Source organism: Pteropus alecto, unplaced genomic scaffold, assembly GCF_000325575.1.
Source record: "Pteropus alecto unplaced genomic scaffold, ASM32557v1 scaffold109, whole genome shotgun sequence".
NCBI classification, from domain to species: domain Eukaryota; kingdom Metazoa; phylum Chordata; class Mammalia; order Chiroptera; family Pteropodidae; genus Pteropus; species Pteropus alecto.
The window spans coordinates 6,591,711-6,611,273 of record NW_006494608.1 but is presented as its reverse complement, the minus strand read 5'-3'; the positions used below and the strand labels follow the sequence as shown (position 1 = coordinate 6,611,273).

The 19,563-nt window shown below is 37.3% G+C and overlaps 1 protein-coding gene across 1 annotated transcript in view; it reads left to right on the top strand.

The window, feature by feature from the left end:
- The window catches only part of SLC26A4 (solute carrier family 26 member 4), a 77,501-nt gene that overhangs the window by 8,790 nt on the left and 49,148 nt on the right, over positions 1–19,563 (top strand). The window contains exons 4-14 of the mRNA XM_025041930.1: positions 1,186–1,370; positions 1,994–2,158; positions 6,112–6,264; positions 6,368–6,450; positions 9,347–9,494; positions 10,433–10,546; positions 14,321–14,398; positions 14,535–14,630; positions 15,978–16,084; positions 18,089–18,158; positions 19,232–19,324. Coding sequence (XP_024897698.1) covers positions 1,186–1,370; positions 1,994–2,158; positions 6,112–6,264; positions 6,368–6,450; positions 9,347–9,494; positions 10,433–10,546; positions 14,321–14,398; positions 14,535–14,630; positions 15,978–16,084; positions 18,089–18,158; positions 19,232–19,324 — 1,292 coding nt within the window. The remainder of the gene's footprint in view (positions 1–1,185; positions 1,371–1,993; positions 2,159–6,111; positions 6,265–6,367; positions 6,451–9,346; positions 9,495–10,432; positions 10,547–14,320; positions 14,399–14,534; positions 14,631–15,977; positions 16,085–18,088; positions 18,159–19,231; positions 19,325–19,563) is intronic.

Genomic DNA, 19,563 nt, shown 5'->3' with positions numbered 1-19,563 from the left:
ATACATATTCATTATTTCATTAAAGAGCATATTTATTTTAAGTCACTAAGATTGAAAGACTGGCAAAATCATGCCAAAACAATTTAGAAACTAAATTGGCTTTTCTTCTTGGTATGACTCAAAATAGGTTTATTTCCTGCTATTCCTAAAATTTAAATTCTCTTTTGCTAGAATGTTCTAGTAAATACAGATTTTAATGATATATTGCTACTTTGACATTTATACTTGAGATAATTTTGCGCCTACATCCATCTGCTGACTAGACATGTCTGCCTAGAAAATTCTCTTGAAACAAATACAACTGTCCCCATATTCCCAACCCATATCCTGACCTTAGTTGTATTTTCCCCAGTATGTGGCATGTTGTCTTGTCTGTGAAAGGTCAGGAAGAGGTTTCATTGACTGAAAGAACTTCCTCACCTGGGAGAATTGATCAGCATCAAATAATTGACGAGGCAAGGAACGTAGAAGCTGATATTTTTCTCTTTGGTATTCTATACATTTAGACATTCCAGGTTACTGGATTTTGGTGTTGAGCCCTCCCGATTGTTAAAGCCTTTCATGCTAAAAGGACAGGACCATCATCATCATGGATAAACATATCAGTAGTGAATGGAGCAGTTGTTGGAAGAAAAGGAGTACTTTCTAAACATAGAATTGGCATTTGATACGAAAAAATAATTTGTCTTGGAAAGAGAAAGAGAAACTATACACTCTCTTTGCTTTCTTTATCTTAATTTGAACCCTGTGATATTTGATTGAGGTACTCAGCTCCACAGAGATTAAGACAATGGATGCTCTAGGAAATGAGCTTCTATGGGATAAAAATAAGATGGAACAAGTAAGGACTCAGTTTATATTCCGCCTCTTCCAGGAAACCTTTCCTGACAACTCTCTCCTCCCACACACGAAGATCAGACAAAGATAGGTTAGAAACCCTTTATGTGTACTTATAAAGCATCCTGAATGCTGCATTATAATTACCTACCTACATGTCTCTCTTGCTCATTTCTGGGTTGTAAATGCCTTGAAGCACTTGCTTTTCAGCTTCTTTTGTGAACAAACAACATTTTCCCAATCATAGCTAATTATCTCATACATCTTTCTAATCCTATGTAGACATGACATGTTGAGCCTAAACACTTGCAATTAATAATTATTAATTGATAGAGACTTTTTCTCCAGGACCTTTCCCAGTGGTCAGTTTAATGGTGGGATCTGTTGTCCTGAGCCTGGCCCCCGATGAAAACTTTCTCATACCCAGCAGTAATGGAACTGCATCAAATGCTACCATGATAGATGATGCAACTAGAGATGCAGCAAGAGTACTGATTGCGAGTACTCTTACCCTTTTGGTTGGAATCATACAGGTAAGCGTTACAAGTAAGATATAGTCTGGGATGATTTTTATTTGAAATAACTAGCTGTTGTTAACCTAAAAATAAAAGACTTTTCAAAGTGAGGGGCAACAGCATTTATTGAGATCAATAAGAATAGCTATTGAGAAAGCATTGATTCAAGCAGAAGCCCAGATAATGTTCCAATTTGGAGACAAGGGCAGTGGGTATTTATGAGAAAGGGAAAGGAAACAATTACATCAATAGAAGGAAGGCATTTCTATTGGTACAGATAATATAGTGATGTTAATCCTAAACAATGCTTTTAATTTTCAGTACAGTAGTCATAATACTTGCTTTCTTGTTATCTTTACAATAAAGTTCACAGAATAAGCTACATGATTTTTTGCTTTTCTTATTACATATCTAGAAATACTTTAAGGTTTACATTACGCACGGTTTTCAAATTTAGAGTGATGGAGGAGAGAGGAAACAGGACATTAAGAAATTCAGATTTGTTTCCCACAAGTATTTTTGTATTATAGACAGGCTACCAGAGTTTAAATTGGTGTTAGGTTTAATTTGTTAATGCTTCAAGAGAGTAGGTTCTTCTCTCAGGCAAACATTTAATTTTTCCTTCCTTCTTCCTGTCCTAGTTGGTATTTGGAGTTTTGCAGATTGGATTCATAGTGAGGTACTTGGCAGATCCTTTGATTGGCGGATTCACAACAGCTGCAGCCTTCCAAGTGTTCGTCTCACAGCTGAAGATCATCCTCAACGTTTCAACCAAAAACTATAATGGAGTTCTCTCCATTATCTATGTAAGTGTTGCTTCTTACTCTAGGGATGACTCACTAAGAACAACGTGTTATTTTCCTCTTTAACTTGAGTCTGGAGAGCCTGCCTTCCTCTGTGCCATACTTTGGGAGCCACTGAAAGCATTCTTCTCTGATAGAAGCAATACAATTGGGAGTAACATCAAAAAAGGCAGATTATTGTTCTCAATTGGTCAAAATGGTTTAAGAAGTGTCATTGCACTTAAAAATATTAATGAAAACTCAGTGATACAGTGAAGCTAAGACCGGTATGGGATGCAACAGACTTGAGTTCCAGTCTCAGCTTTGCGTCTGACAAACTAAGCGGCCTCAGGCACATAATGTAGGATAGTGGCTGAGAGCTCAGGTTTGGAGATGGATGACCTGGATTCAAATCCTGACTCTGCAATTTGCTAGTCAGGTGAGCAAATCACCATGTCTCAGTTTCCTTTTCTGCAAAATGGAGTTGGTAACAGTATCTACCAACTAAGTTATTAAATAAGGACAGATGAGAAGCACTTTGGCCCAGAGGCTGGCACAGAATAAGTACTCAATGAAAGTAGTTATTTTGAAACTATTATTTCACATCTCGAGGCATCTTTTTTATTTGTTAAATGAAATAATTGAACATGTATCTCTAAAGCCCTTTATAACTCTGAGAGTCCATAAGTATATAATGTAAATGTCTCAGCAATTATAGATAAAAAGGAACATTAGATTCAGAGATGATTCAACATGCAAAAGAGATGCAAAAGAAGGATGTATATCACACTAATTAGATTTAAAAAGCTCTTAGATCTAAATATATATTCTATATAAGGCATGTTATTGATGCTTGAAAAGTCGTGATAATAGTAACATGATATCATCCTAGTTTTAGGGAGAATTATACTAAGCAAAAATAATGTGCCAATATTAAGAATGAAGTCTTTAATGACCCATGTAATAGCTTCTAAAACAATGTAAGGTCATACACACATATCTAAACATTAGTGAGGTGGTCAGGAATTTGCTCAATTTCACAACAGATTCATAATCCCATATTACTCTATCCATTCAAAAGATATTAACGAGTGCCTATTACAGGCCAGGTACTATGCTAAAAAGTGGTAGAGGAGGTAGTATAACACAGCAATTGATATCATGGACTTTGAACTTCAATGGACTTAAATCATAGTCTTGGTTCCATCCTCTAGTATCCATGTGATTTGGGGCATGTTATATTTCCCTAAGCCTCAGTGTCCTCAATTGTAAAATGGGGATAATTAGAGTAGCTGCCTTTTAGAGTTTGTGTATAGCACTTAGCACAATATCTGGCACATGGTAAGAACTCATAGTAATATTGTTATTATTATTTTCATTATCATGATGAGTAGACCTCATCAAGCATACTATTCACCTCCCAGGCACCCAGCCTATTGGAAGACATTAGCACAAGTTTTTTTTTTTGATTCAGCATTATTTTTGTCATTGTTTCTTTCTTTTTTTTTTTTTTTCCTACCAAGTCCTTGGCTTGCTTGGAAACCTTCTGACTGCCTTTTTCTGACAGGCTCTCTCACTTTCTCAGTCCCTGACACAGCTTGCTTTTTCTTGCTTTCACACTTCGCCAGCAACTATTCATTCATTTTTTCCCCTTCATTGTCATTCATTCAATTCATCTATTCAATAAGGACTTATTGACTAACTTCCATATGCCAGGCACTGTTCGTTCCTTATACAAAGCCTCTGATCCCCGAATCCACCAAGATACCCTTTACTAAGTGCACTCATCTCCTTGTGTGACCATTGCTAGGTCTGTATCCACACAGAGCAGAGGAGGCCCAGGCCAGTGGTTAATCTGGGTCCCTTGCCATTGCTGGACTTCTGTAGATGGGAGCTGAAACAGTTTTTCTAGTCTACTAAGATTATGTTTAAGATGAAGCTTGCTGCCATGAAACACTCGAATGAGGTCAAAAATAGTTTCTAAACCAAACACAATCATTCTGTGACATGTTCTGTTGAACATTATTCTTGAAGTCTCAGGTTGCAATATGTCATAGAATTTTGCAAGAAATTCCTCCTAGGCCTGCCAAATTGGATGAAGATATTTCAGTCATCCGTGTGATGGTAAATTTAACCTTCCTCTTTTGAGAAGAAAGAATCAGCAGGTCTAGAAATGATTGTATAAGGGTTGAGTGAACCACTCAATACCTGAACAGAGAATTGCTTATGATATTAGCAATTGCAATCACTCATGAAAGAATCCTTCAACAAATGCAGAGTGGTGGTGAATTCCTCCAGGAAAGACTGTCAGATTGTTGTAAGATGCTTTCCCTGGAATGTAGTTAACTTAGCATTCTTTTCGTTATAAAGTTGTACTTTGTTTTGACACCCCTCCCACTTCCATCAAAAGAAATAATGAATACCAAAAAAAAAAAAAAAAAAGAAAAAAAGAAGAAATGGAGAATGAACTATTAGAAAAGAGAGAAAAATAAAAACATTAATTCACAAATGCCGGAGATGCTGGGCATAGGATGCAGAAGGGAGAATGACAGGGTGTTGGTAGAATTCATAATTAGTAATACTCTTCATGATACCATCATGAGACCAATCACAGTCTATTTAAGAGTGATTATGTTTCTCTATCATTCACTTTGAATGGGTTGTCTCAATAGACAAGGGAAGCCTTTCTTCGTGCTTACTAAATTGATGCTACCTGCCCTATTTCTCCCCCTAAAAAGGAGGAAGACCGCATTAAAAAGTTCTGCACAGATGATGAGAGTTTTAAAAAGCACCGCTAAGTTTGATCAGATTCATTACTTTGAATCTATTTCAGTAGGTAAAATTTAAGCCATTTTAATAAAGAAAGTAACACTTTGTGTTGATATATATGCACGAAAGTTCTAGTTGTAGATAATGCCTGACAGCAAGGGACAATTACATTCATAGAGATAAGATGAAGTAAATAAATTTGGCTCCAAAAGTTAACTGATAAATTTCCTTGTATGTAATATCGGATATAATTTTTTTATTTATGACTCCATATAAATATAAATAAGATACACGTTATAAACAGTAAGATGCTCCATTCCTTTATCTTCACATAAAAATTTATATTAAAAGACTCATTCAAAGAAAAATAACCTTCGCCGGGATATTACTTGTCTCAAATAATTGATAAATGCCTTCTTAAATCATGGCTTCTTAAAGACTGACATTGCTGCTATAACAAAGATATTAGTGTTCTTCCCTGGGATTCTCCCTTGCTAATACCCCTCTAGTCTCGGAAACCTCCTACTTTCAAAACACAACTAGTTTTTCTTGAGCTGACTTGTCTCTCCACTTGAAAAGAGTTACTTTTATTTAAGTCATCTTAGTTCAAGTTTTAACTCGGTACTAAATTAATTTCCAAAAATTCATACTTGACGTATATATCAATTCAATAGATTTTATTTTGCCATAAAGAATAGGTCAGTCCATATGTTATCTATATATGAAGTATTTCAGATATTTTTATTATCGCCTGTATCATTCAGGTTTAGGGAAGAGCTTTACTTAAAATTTTGGCTAATTGAGACCTTCTGGTTTATCAGCCTTTAATCTCAATATCATATCAACATGGTAAAAATTAGGCCACTTAATAGTACCTGTAAAATTACATTAAGATAAAATTTTAAAGTTTTCCTGCAAGTAAAAGACACTAAATAATGATATTTTTTTAAGAGATCTCATTTTTATTGTAAAAAATACAAATAAGCAAAAATAAGAGTCAAAATAATCCATAGTTTTACCACTCCAAATTAACCATCATTAATAACTTGAGGTATATATATGTATGTATTAAAGACTGGATGTATTTAATGATGTCTGTATTAGTCAACACATTTTTATGGTTTCATATGAAGTTCTTAAGTCCTGTTTGATGATGGTATCATGATTTTTTCATATGGAAAGTATGTAAAATTATTTTCTTTTTATAGACTCTAGTTGAGATTTTTCAAAATATTGGTGACACCAATCTCGCTGATTTCATTGCTGGATTACTCACCATTATCATCTGTATGGCAGTTAAAGAAATAAATGATCGATTTAAATACAAAATCCGAGTTCCTATTCCTATAGAAGTAATTGTGGTAAGTAGAATATGTAATTAGAAAATTAAACATTAATTAGATTGACAAGAAAGGAATTGTTAGAACAAATGCATTTTTTTAAACCTCTATTGTTTTATTTCAGACAATAATTGCTACTGCCATTTCATATGGAGCCGACCTGGAAAAAAATTACAATGCTGGCATTGTTAAATCCATCCCAAGGGGGTGAGTATGGCATTTCTCTTAGGCAATACTAATATATTAAGTCAGTACTTTCTATTTAAATGAAACCTTTTATTACAAGTTTCATTTCATTGGTGCTCATTCAATAGTCCTATTTGTGTATGGTCTTAAAGAAGTACCCTTTTGTGCAAACTATCAGATAAAAAGTATGTATGTAGATAAAGTTCAAACCATTAGTTTAAAAGAATCCCCCATATGTTCTCTCTTTATCCTTCATTTTCTTAAAAAGTGGCAGGACATGTACAGTTAGTTACTACCAGACTCCTGGTTTAAACTCGTATGTATAATCAGAATATAAATAGAATCAAGGTTAGTAACATTTTTTTGCACTGAGAATAATCTGCTTAAGAAATCAGGGATGTCTAACCTAAATTCTGCACAATTTAGTTTAATCAATCTTAGGTAGTAATTATGTCATTTGTTCCCATTAACGAAATGTATTATCTGCAAAGGAAGTTTTCTACACGTATGGTAGTTTGGTAAATTAGAAAAGTAAAGAAGTGAAGTCCTTTGTCCATCTTTGTCACCATCTAGTTCTGTGGCCCTGGGGTGGGGGTTTCTCCTATAAAATAAGGTTAATGACAAATGCTGAAGCCTCAATTTTAGCTGATTGTGAAACCCAATGAGATCCTTCATAAAATGCATAGAGGGGGCCACGTGCCCTACACTATAATTTTGTCACATGGCATTTACAAAGAAGCCCAAATGTTTATTAGGTTTGTAACATTAACATAGCATTTATGACTAGCTTTGCTGTTAAATACCAATAAATGTTAGTTTCCTCTCCCTTAATACTAGCTGAGGGACCTTGTACCAATCTTTGTTTTTCCATGCTCTTAATAGAAACTCCTCAAGCTAGCTGAGTTCCAGAGCTTATTCCACAGGGAACTGCTGCCTTTTCATTTGATCAATCTTATGATTTCTTCTCATATCTGTTCAAAAAATATTTGAAAAATTATAACTGGCTACATATTATCCTATCTAATATTTCTCAAACTTACCTTTTTTGTGAGAATCATAGGAGACCCTCATTAACAAATTCCTGGTTCTCACTCCAAACCTATTAAATCAGGCTTTCTAGAGGAGGGGCATGGGAATTATTATTTTTCGAAGATTCTTCAAGTGATTCTTATGATCAGGTATATTTTGGAAACTCTGCCTTAGAGGATGGACATTTTGATAGTGAATCTTAGCACTGGAAGGAACTTAATAAAAGATGTAGCATGGCTACTTGAGTCATGGCATTTTCACCCAAACAATTAGATTATTTGAGTAATTATAAACAACTACATAAAAATATATTTTATAGATCCCTTCTGTCAGGTTTCCTAAGATGTAACACTTAGAGGTGGTACACAGCAAATGTCCATGTTCCATTAATTGATATGGGGAACTCATTTTTTGCAGCCTTCAGTTATCCATTCTGGCCCTATCCAGAGCTTTCCTGGCTGCTCTTCTCCAGAAAATGAATCTCTAGCCTCTTGCTTTTGGATTTAGTCAAGCTGAATCCTCTGACAGACCACCTGGTATGATTGGTTGGTTAACCTAACCTGGCTCCAGGGACTCTAGCAACTTCACAAGGCCAGTGAGCCCATTTGTCTTATTTAGCTCTGGCTTCCTAGCACAGTACCTATCTCATATCAGGATCTCAGAAAATATTTGTTGAAGATATAAACTACCCAAGCCTATGCCATTATAAATAAACCACAAGAAAGGCCTTTGTTGCCTGTTCTCATGTGGTGGCAGATAAACAAGTCTAAAGACATCCACAAACCTGAAAAAGAAAGGGTGGCATGAAGAGATTAGAAAAGAGCAAGGAAAGTAGTGTTAGTGGTGAGTACTACAGAGCAAGAGGAGCAAAAAGAAAGATCGTGCTAGCCTACCTTTTAAATCCATCCCTGCTTCAAGCCTCCAATAAGAGTAAAAGCGAGGCCGCTGTTGGCAGCTCCCTCCTGTCTTGGTGAGTGTCAGTATCATACGTTAGGATTGCTTGGGCCCCAATAACTGCATTTCTATAAAAATATTATTCTACTTTACCATGTTCCTATAATTGTAGGAGGGAAAAATGTAATTTCCTATTAATAGAACTTCAGGCATAAGTGAGGTAGGTAGAGGAGATGTTTTTCCCCCCTAGAACCTCTGAAATTACACCATATAGATAGTCATCAAGATATAGGTCCATGAAAGTCATCCTACAAATTTTCATATTTGAAGACAACCACATGATTATAAACTTTTCTTTATATGGTTTGTAAAATAGCTCTGGTTTTGTCAAACAGTAGTTGTTTAACCCTATAATCATTGGGATATGTTAGTCACTGTGACTATGAAACATTTTGAATATTATATAAATTTAATTTTTTTTTGACTCAAAAAGATTTTAAATATCATAGCTTTTAAGATAAGGATTTTCCATTTAGCTCTTTTAGCATCTTATATTCTTTGTGTCTTTAACAGACCTGATATTCACTCTTTAGACAGAGTGAATCTCATTTTATGGCTACTATATCTCTTAAATTCAAGGATCTTTAAGATGAAATTATGTAAGGAGAAACATTATTGTGTGAAAGGGCATGGCATGGGATTGTATGATATTGAAGAATCAGTAATGACAGGTTTATTCATGTCAGAGATACAAATGAGGCATCATTTATAGGCTCTCAGAAGGAGACAAAGAAGTCGGCCAGTGAGATGGCACCAACTTTTGATTAAAAATTATAAAAGCAGATGCTACCACTTATACCCATGTGTTTTTGCCCCATTGGATCAAGTACTTTCACATCTAGCTTGTGGCTGGGTCGATTACCATTTGGTGAGGTGGGAAAAGAGGATTATGGTCAAAAATCTTCACAGTATTTCTCATTTGAAAACTCACTAGGTTCTTGCCTCCTGCACTGCCATCTGTGAGCTTGTTTTCTGAGATGCTGGCTGCATCATTTTCCATTGCTGTGGTGGCTTATGCTATTGCAGTATCTGTAGGAAAAGTATACGCCATCAAGTATGATTATACCATCGATGGGAACCAGGTATGATCATCCTTTTGCTGAAATGGTTTTGTAGGGCTGAACATAAGAAAAAATAAATAAATGGAAAAGATTTTGTTGTCTGCTAAAGAAGAGATTGGTTTCTTCCACCAGTCTTTATTGAGTTGGTTTCCCTCTTATGCGTGCTGATTTGAAATTATTTTAAAATATGCATGCAGCATCATGTTACTTTTTAAGACATAAGTTGAAGTCATCCAAATTTTAAAAGAGTTAATTCAGTCAGGTCATAAATAACATTTAAAGTTAACATATTAGGTCAGAATAAGAATTCTTCATGTAATCCCATGTTTCCTGGTCATTTTTTTTTTTAATGACAGCTATAATATGGCAAAAATGGTGCAACAAATGCTGTTAATAATAGTTGTGGCCACTTTAAATTGAGGTGATTCACTATGCAATTAATGTACACAGGACAATTTTTGTAGGCATGTGATACACTGCCAGGTGACCTCAGAGATATAGTTATGGTATGTTTCTGAAAACACAGCATAGCAATTATAACAGTTAAATGATTAGTGATCAAGCAAAATAATAGCTCTCCTAGTCATATCCTTTATAGTAAATATTGAACCACAGAGAAAACACTTTATGTGAGAGCAGAAAAAAGTTTTATGTGAGAGCTACAGCAGGTATGCCACTCACCAGGAAGTGAAATAAGCATTTTAACAAAAGATCAGTTACTATTCCTCATTAATCTTAAAAATGATTGAGAGCAGGGAGGCCTCTCTTAGGCTCTAAGGACCCCCAAATCCTGATGTCTTTCAAGACCTCCAGGTACCTTTCATGGTAAAAATTAAATTGGGACTACCAGGCCAGGCAGGTTTGGGAGTGTGATTTCCTAACGTTCTTCCTTAAACACTTGGTGAGGGTCTTGCCAAAATTATATTTGTAGCATCACTATCATCCAGTCTCTCCCTTAGGAATTCGTTGCCTTTGGGATCAGCAACATCTTCTCGGGGTTCTTCTCGTGTTTTGTGGCCACCACTGCCCTGTCCCGCACTGCTGTCCAGGAGAGCACTGGGGGAAAGACACAGGTATGGAACGACAGCATGGTAATATCCATCTCCTGCAAAGAATGACTCAGGGGAATGGTGGCTCAGAAAGGACTGCACGAGAACCGAGCAGGACAGCTAGCCTTTGAGAAGAGTGACCTGCTTCCTGATCTGGTTCCACTGGGGGCCCCCATTTTTTCTCCCTCGACAAAAACCTGTTAAACTACAACATTTATGGTTTTCTGAAGCAGCAATTCTCAAATCTCTTCATGTCAGTGCTGAGCTGGCAGACAGTTACACTTACCTGCTTTTCCAGGGACAATCACAATAGACAAAGAATCATTAATAAAGAGTGCTGATTCTTATCAATTTGTTATCTGGGGATAAAGAAGGCCTGGTAAAAGCACATTCATGGCTTAGTGAGGTTATTGTATTTTCAGAAAAATTAAAAGCGCTTATTTACATTTCCTTTACGAGCATCAGGAACTTTCTCCAGAGGCTTTTGGTCCCACAGAATGACAGTCTGCTAGCCAAGAATATTTTTGTTGTAACATTCTGACATTTCTTCCTGAGTAAGATTTTTGTACCTGTAATTCTGAATGTGGATTTAACTTTGCCTTTTATATGTGGTTTTAAGTTGTTGCTTTCACAAGGTGACCCCAAAACCTGCATCTCAGTTTATCTCTGGACAACCCCTCCTTTAATTGTCCAGAAAACTCAGGAGTCATTCTCAAAGGCCATCCTCTCCAGCCAGACATGGCATCAGAGATGCCAAACCAAGTGGATGGAGCAAGGGGTAGGCTTGGGAATTATGTTTCTCTTATGCCTGGAGAGTTTTCTCCTCTCAACACAGAGAAAGCTATTATTTAAGAGTAAAACGTACGTCAAGACTACAAAGGAGAACAAATCCAAAGTAAATGGTTTAACACACACGCGCGCGTGCACGCACACACACACACACACACACGCTCTTCAAACAGGATTTTTAAGTCAGAGACACTACAAATAAGTATAAAAGAGAATGACTGAGAAACTAATGACTTCCAAAGTGGCTTGCTCAGGGAGAGCTTTAATTGTCCTCAAGGTACATGTGATGCTCCTTTCCCATTTATAATGAATCTTTGTGACAAGGCTGGAAGAATAAGCCTCTTCAAATTTCTTGGCTCTTGTTGAATGAAAATTTAATTTTAATTTTCAGAATTTTTCTTTTTAAAATTGAGGGCTTTTTTATTCTTTTTTTTTTTTAATTTTGCCAACATTTCTAGCTTTAAGGGAGCAAGTAAAACAATACAGCCCATACCAGAAGGCATAACCAGAGACCTGTGGTCAAGGGGAAGAGGTCAGAGGTGATTTCCAAAGCTACACCCATGTTTAAGGGCAGCTGTCAGCAGTGAAAGTTTCTGCTGCTTTCATTTGAGATAGAGCATTGACAAGCTCCCCAGGCACATGGCTGTAAGAGGGTGCAGGCAGAGCCCCAGCTGCTGATGTCCACTGTCCTGCTTTCACCGCCAGGCTCAAATAAGGCACAGGCTGGACGCCTCAATAAGAATGCCCATGTAAAGTGATTCTTTGGCAGAGTATTTGGGGATAATGGTGTTCTGGTAAGGTAATACCCACTGCCACACACTGGCGTGTATTATATTTAGGAGTGAAGGATGCCAGATTTCAGTATGAAATGAAATAAGCACAGAAATGGCTTGATATTTAATTACTGGAATGTATACTAAGTTCTGGGGCTAAAAGTCTTAGTGCCTAGATTGAAATCCAGGCACTCGTGACCAAACGAACTGGCAAGTCTTCTCTTGTTGTGTGGCTTCTCACATTTGCTTTTCTGTTGGAGCCTCAGCTTCAGCATCTGTAGAATGGGCATGATAATTATATCTACCTCATAGGGATGTTGTGAAGATTAAATAAGAAAATGTTCATAAAGTCCTGGCACATACATACTTATAAATGGTCATGGTTCCAGTCATTAACTCCTCAAGGTAAGAACAGTGTCTTAGTACCTATGATACACATATTGTACCTGACACAGAAGCACCCAGCATATATTTGCTGAATGACAGAATAGAACATTGAGTGCTAGTGGACATGAACTGTTTCTAGCATATCTACATATTGTAGAAAAGCTCAACTTTGCAACCTGTTTTTTCTCTCACCCTCATCTGACTCCTACTGATTCATGAAAAAGGAATTCTGATTACAAACTATTCTCTAGCTCTGATTATCCTCTTACTTAACAGAATAATTAATTTTCTAGTAATTAAATCTGCTCATAGATAAAAAATCTATAGCATTTCTCACGAACCATGCTTATAAAGTACAAGTAAAGGGCCCCTCACAGATTTTAATATAGTAACCAAAATTAGTCTTAGTTGCCATGATTGGAGGCTTATTATTACATATACTTGATGACTAGGTGGCCGTCCACCTGGCATGAGTTGGGCAGCTGGCTGTGGTCCCTGTCCCCTAATCTTTCCATATCTCTCACTGATTCATAGAGTCCTACATCCACAATGAGTTGCAGGTGGCTCATGATAGACAATAAATATTGGTTGAGCAGTTACATGGACAAAAGGAAGAAAGGAATAGAGTGGGGAGGTGGCGGGGATATTAGCTTCTCGGCTTAGAGAGGAGAATGGAAAGCTCACCAAGGTACTGGGAATCTGGAGCTGTGGTGCTAGGAGGTAAAAACCTTCCTAGGAGAAGGGATCTAGATGAACGAAGCAAACTTTTTAGTACATCATCATATAAATAATAGTGCCTCAGGTTGACCTAGCTATACTCTGAGCATGATCAATTTGCCAGGTGGAGTGAAGGAGTGTGACTGTGAAACTTCCTTCAAATTTTTATCTGTCTCCTTTAACTCAAGCATCTTACGAGGCAGTACTCGTGCCCAATACAACCTTCTCTGTTGCTCCCTTTCTGATTGCTTTGCTTTTGGTTTCCTGTCTCCTTTTCTCCTTTGTTTCAGAGCTCCTAGTCTTCACCTCAGCCATGCCTCAGCTGTCTCAACAGAGAATTCATTTGTGCTCTAATCAAACCAGAGAATAGTCCCTACCCCCTCAGACTCTCTCCTAACTATATATGGATTTTAGGAGAGATTTTTTTTGCCAGTGAAGGTAAAGTTCCTGAAGTTTCCTTTATCCTTGCTATTGCCTTTTATCACTAAGGCTACAGAGGGCAAATTTCTGAGTCTGCATCTGTGCAACTGTTAGAGGAAGCAGGGAACATAGTCCCATCTTTCAGTAGGCTCATGTGGCATTTCAAGTTTGCAATAGGACTGGTAAATTCATTGTCTCTGAGACCTTGGTGGCAACCATGTGCTACAAGTACAGAGTGTTATCAGAATTGCTATTATAGCTGCTGATTCAACAGTGCAGAATAATCAGATATGTGCTATGAGAATTTTTTTCCCCCAAAACATCATCGTGATCTGTTGTTGGAGGAGAGGGATGGTCCATGTTTCCTGGTATGGCAAATAATTAGAAGTTTGGCCTCCTGAATTGACACTAAACTAGAGGTCTCGTGTATCCAAATGAAGCACAGGTCAAACTGACTTTACTCAAACGGACACAGTCTCTACATTTTCTCTAATTTTTCTGCCTTAGCTACTATATATACAGTTTCCAATTTTCTTCAGCTTTGTAGAATTTTAGCAAATAATTCTCATTTCTCTCAACAGTATTGAATAAAAGTGGGGAGGTCAGAAAGTGTCAAGAGCAACCATGAACAGGCTCTCTGACGTGCACATCCAGCAAGGTGGGCGACATGAGGGAGAAAGAATTTTGTTCACGGGAGATGTGTGTCTTTCAGATTGCTGGCATCATCTCGGCTGGGATTGTGATGATCGCCATTGTTGCCTTGGGGAAGCTCCTGGAACCCCTGCAGAAGGTATAATCCTGCTTCACGGTATACTGATTGCATAATTTCCCTGCTCTGCCACTGGAGAAATAACAAGAGATTTATAAATCATCACATTGAAAACCATTCCCCTAAATAACACAGGCTTCTCTGTCTCTTTTGGCAGTCAGTCTTGGCAGCTGTTGTAATTGCCAACCTGAAAGGGATGTTTATGCAGGTGTGTGATGTTCCTCGTCTGTGGAGGCAGAATAAGATTGATGCTGTAAGTCACCCATTTTTCTCTGAAATAAGATTTGGTTATAGTGTTTCCTGCCATATCATTATGATCCCTTATCTCCTAAGTCTTACATTTTGGGAGCCGAAGGCAGAAGTCTTCCATGTGAACTGTGTTTTTGAAGGTCCTGTATCTCTGGGAAGATCCATTTCCAGCAAAAATCCCATTGGAGCTCATTCATATACCGTTGGCCTTCTAGAGTCAAAGACAAACAAATTAAAACAACAACAACAACAACAACAAAACCCTCTAATTTAGAAGGACAAACAAAACAAAACACAAAACAAAGCAAAAGCAAAATACAAAAACCGTGTTGGTTATAATTTTGACCACAGCAACCTTCACAACTGCTCTGAGGAATTATAAAAACCAGAAGCTAAATTCTTTAGAGTTATGCTCTGATTAACTAGAACAGATGAAAAAAAATGAGAAAACTTCCTATATATCGATTTGAAAAGATTTCCAAGACAAATTAAGTGAAAAAAAAGAGACTAGTGCAGAATAAAATAGTGCTTATAATACACTAAAAGACATGAAAGTAAAACATGCTTCGTAGTCATATTTGTTTGTACTTGCAAAAACTTTTGCTGGCGAAAAGGGTGTATGTGTTTGTGTACACGAACACATTCAAAGAGAGAAATAGAAGAGGATACAAGTAGGGAGGGATGTTGGGAGTAGGTGAAGAAGGGAGAGGGTTGCAAGTAAGATTTTTTACCGCACACTCTTTTGATAGTAATTTCATTTTGAACTATGTCAATACACTATTCAAAAATTAAATAAAAAAAATATTTAAATAAGGCAGTTGGTCTTTATTGGGAAGTCCAATTTCCACTTCCACTTAAATATGAAATGAAATCAGAACATTTAAGACAAAAACTGTATAGTCAACCTGGCAACAACTTTAAGCTGTGTCTTTGCTGCTTTCACTCCACAGATGATCTGATTGGGGCACCAACCCCCTCCCACAGTGAAAATTCCATGTATAACCTTGACTCCCCAAAAACTTACCTACTAATAATAGCCTGCTGTTGACTAGAAGCTTTACCGATAACATAAATAGTAGATTAACACATTTTGTATGTTATATGTATTATATACTGTATTCTTATAAGAAAGAAATATAGTAAAGAAAATGTTAAGGAAATAATAAGGAAAATACATTTACAGTATTTACTGAAAAAAATTCACGTATAAGTATACCCGTGCAGTCCAAACCTGTGTTGTACAAGGATCAACTGTAATTTGTGGACAATTGATTTTATTTTTTACAAGTAATCTCTCACCAGATGGTACATAATGAATTAATATGATTCTTTTTATTTCTTTTTTTTCTAGGTTATCTGGGTGTTTACGTGCATAGTGTCCATCATTCTGGGGCTGGACCTCGGTTTACTAGCTGGCCTCGTGTTTGGATTACTGACTGTGGTCCTGAGAGTTCAGTTGTGAGTAATATGAGACCCAGGTTACCTGTAAACAGGACAACACACTCTGAGATTTCTTATGTCATTTTGATATAGTAAAATCACTCCATTATATAGTTACTGTATATTGAATGCTTCTAGAGTTAAGCACACATTATCAGACTTAATCTTAAAAAAAAAAAAAGCCTGTGAGTAGGTTTTATTATTTTCATTAAACAGGTAAGAAAATTGAAGCTCAGAAAGGTTAAGAACCTTCTCCAAGGTCATGTAGCTAGTAAGTGGAAGAGCAGGATTTGAACTCAGATGTATCTCACCCCAAAATCTATGCACTTAGTCACCTGTCCTACTGCTGGTGCTCTCCTCCTAGTCATGGTAAGACCAAAAGATAAATGATTCAGCAAAAAACTGAGGTTGGTTTGCAGTTTTTTTTTTTTTTTTTAATGAGATGGTCTGTGAAGCACTGGGCCCAAGGCTTGAGATAAGATAGTTGCTAAATATATTATAGCTCATCTTCTTTTGAAGCTAGTAACCTAGAAGTCATGTAACTCAGAACAGACTTTAAAACAGTTAATTGTAGCCAAATAAGGCATGTACCCAATAAGCCACATAATTATGAAGAAAACAATCAGATCATCTGCAGAGTGAAAGCAGCAAAGACACAGCTTAAAGTAATGGAAAACCATTTGCTAGGCAGCCTGCAGAGGTATGTTTTTTGTTGATTTTGTTTTGGCTCTTGAGAGGCTTTTGTTGTGTCCTATTCTGGGTTTAAGAAATTGTCTGAACAGAGAGGGGAATAGGGCTTCTCTCCTTCCTCAAAACTTATCTTTCTAGACTTCTGGCCTCTTCTCTGCCTGTGCTTGGGTGGTGAAGGAAAAAAACCTGGAAAAACAAACATGGTTTTTTTTTTGCGCATAAGCCCACCTTTCCTGTTCCATAAGTAGTTCTTCTCTTCTGTCTTCCCTCCCTTGAAGTGTTGGAGCCTACAAAAGGCTTATGTTTACTGCCTCGGTGCCCTTAAATGGTGCCCAAGGGCCTGAAAGTTTACAAGCTCTCAAAGTGCCCAGTTTGCTTCTGTAAAATAACTCAGTAACTGTCCTTAAAAGAGGCTGTCTCTCGTGCTCTGCATGCCTCAGTGTTTACTTTTTCTTGTGTGGGTATGGTTGGGAAAGAAGGATTCTGTAGAGAGAGACTATATAGTTTATGAGCTTTAAGTTAAAAATCAGCACAGCACAATAAGCTGTGACACGTTTTAGCTATTAATTTTAACTAGGCTTTTAGCTAACAAAAAGCAGTATCCTCCACAGTATTTAATATCCAATAATTATAAGGCTGATGCAGAGAGCACTTTGCTGAGAGTACTCCAAACAGATACTCTTTCTTCAGGAATTGCACTTAGCATATGTCCCTGGTCACACTTGAAGAACCATGGAATTTATTTGATTTCATTAGGAACAGGAAATGAGAAGGACTTATTTTTAGTCCTCCTACTTTCTTATTTCTATAAAATGAAACTAATTTGATCACCGTAGACTCTCCATACTTCATCATAAAGTTGCAATAACTCACTGGTAAGCTCCAGGCACAGTGCCCGGCACTGTAAACCAGTGCATTAAAGATAGAAGCTGGGCTGCCTGTGACCTCTGGGGCCTTTTCCGACTTCTCTGAACCTTAGTTTACTCACCAGTAAAAATGAGGATCATACTGCTGACCTTCAGGGTTATGTTAGATAAGGTTTAACAGGTGTGAAAGCTCTCTGCTTATCCTATAATGTGTTATACTCATGGAAGTATGATGCTCATTATTTCTCTCGGCCATCAGGAAGAGTCACGTTTCCTCCTTTTCCTCCAGTTCCACACAAACACCAGATGTTCATTTCAGAATTAGCTATAGGAAAATGTCATCTGCAATAAAGACAGAGTCCAAAAACATCAGAATGATGGGCTCTTTAGCATTTGTTATTTCTTCTAACTTTTTATTCCAAAATATGCCCGTTCTAAGAAATCCTGACCTTAATTTTTCTTTTAGTCCCTCTTGGAATGGCCTTGGAAGTATCCCGAGCACAGACATTTACAAAAGTACCAAGAACTACAAAAATGTGAGTGCCTCTGAGAGACGCGTGCTGGACTTAGGCTTGCTAGCCTGGATATTCCAGGATCACATAGTTCTCTTCCAGTCTGTTAGGGACAAGAGAGGTAAAGGAGGGGCTTCTGTCAGGAAATTCCAGAAGTTCACTGGGGTATCATGAAAACTTTTAACTCAATGTGCCCTCTGATATGCATGGTTTACATGAATTTTGTCCATGCTAATTGAATGTAATTTTAATTTCAAACCACTGTAAGAGGAATTTTTAAAAATTCAATTATTTCCAGTTGAATCGAGTTCTATCTCTCTACGAGCCTCTCAGGGCCTCAGTCTTCTCCTCTGACCTTGCTGGACTCAAATTGTTATGATTCCTAAAGACTAGAAAGGCCAGTGATTCTATGGGTTTTACTTTGGTCTGGTCACTCTGTGTCAGGGTAAGAACAAGCAAATGACATTGTTGGCCTCAGTTCCTGCAGATCCTCTTGCTTTTGCTACTTTTCTTTTCTTAAGAGAATTTTAGGGGGAAAGAAAGGGCCAGTGGTATGAACCTGAGGCAACTCGTGTCATCATTCGGAGCCTGTTTCTTCATCATGAAATCAGAGGGTTGAATAATTGCTTTCTAAGGCCCTTTCTAACTTGACCTTCTATGGCACCGGTCCTCAACCTCTTTGGCACCAGAGGCTGGTGCTCCTGTGACAATCTAATGCCTGATGACCTGAGGTGGAGCTGAGGCAGTGATGCTAGCTCTGGGGAGCAGCTGCAAATAGAGATGAAGCTTCTTTCGCTTGCTTCCCAGCCTGCTGCTCAGGCTATTAGGAACCTGTGTGGCCCAGTTCCTAACAGGCTACAGACTGGTACTGGTCTGCAATCCTGGGGTTGGGCACCCTTGTTCTATAGACTGTGAAGATTCAGGAATTTGGGTAACATACTGCCTCCCAACTGGGATGAAGACCCTATTTAAGGAAAGTTGAGTGCTGCTGCCCAGCTCCTCTGAGCAATTGCATCTCAGCTCTAAGCTGAATAGCCAGAAATTTAATTGAATGTTTGAAGCATGAAATAATTTAACCTCAATTTTTTTAATGTTAGATTGAAGAACCTGAAGGAATGAAGATTCTCAGGTTTTCTAGTCCTATTTTTTATGGCAACGTCGATGGTTTTAAAAAATGTATCAAGTCCACAGTAAGTATTTTATCCTTAGAAATATGATTCTTAACCTCTTTTGAAACTTCATTCATTCTACAGGTATTTATTGAACTCAAAGCGGGGCATAAGGCTCTCTACCCTTTTCCCTTTGTATAATTAAGAATTATAACATCCTTGCCTTCAAATAACTTACAATCTATTAGAGAAAGGAAAAAAACAACCACACATACATTAAACTCCAGGTAGCGATAACTATGCTGTACAAAAACATGAGT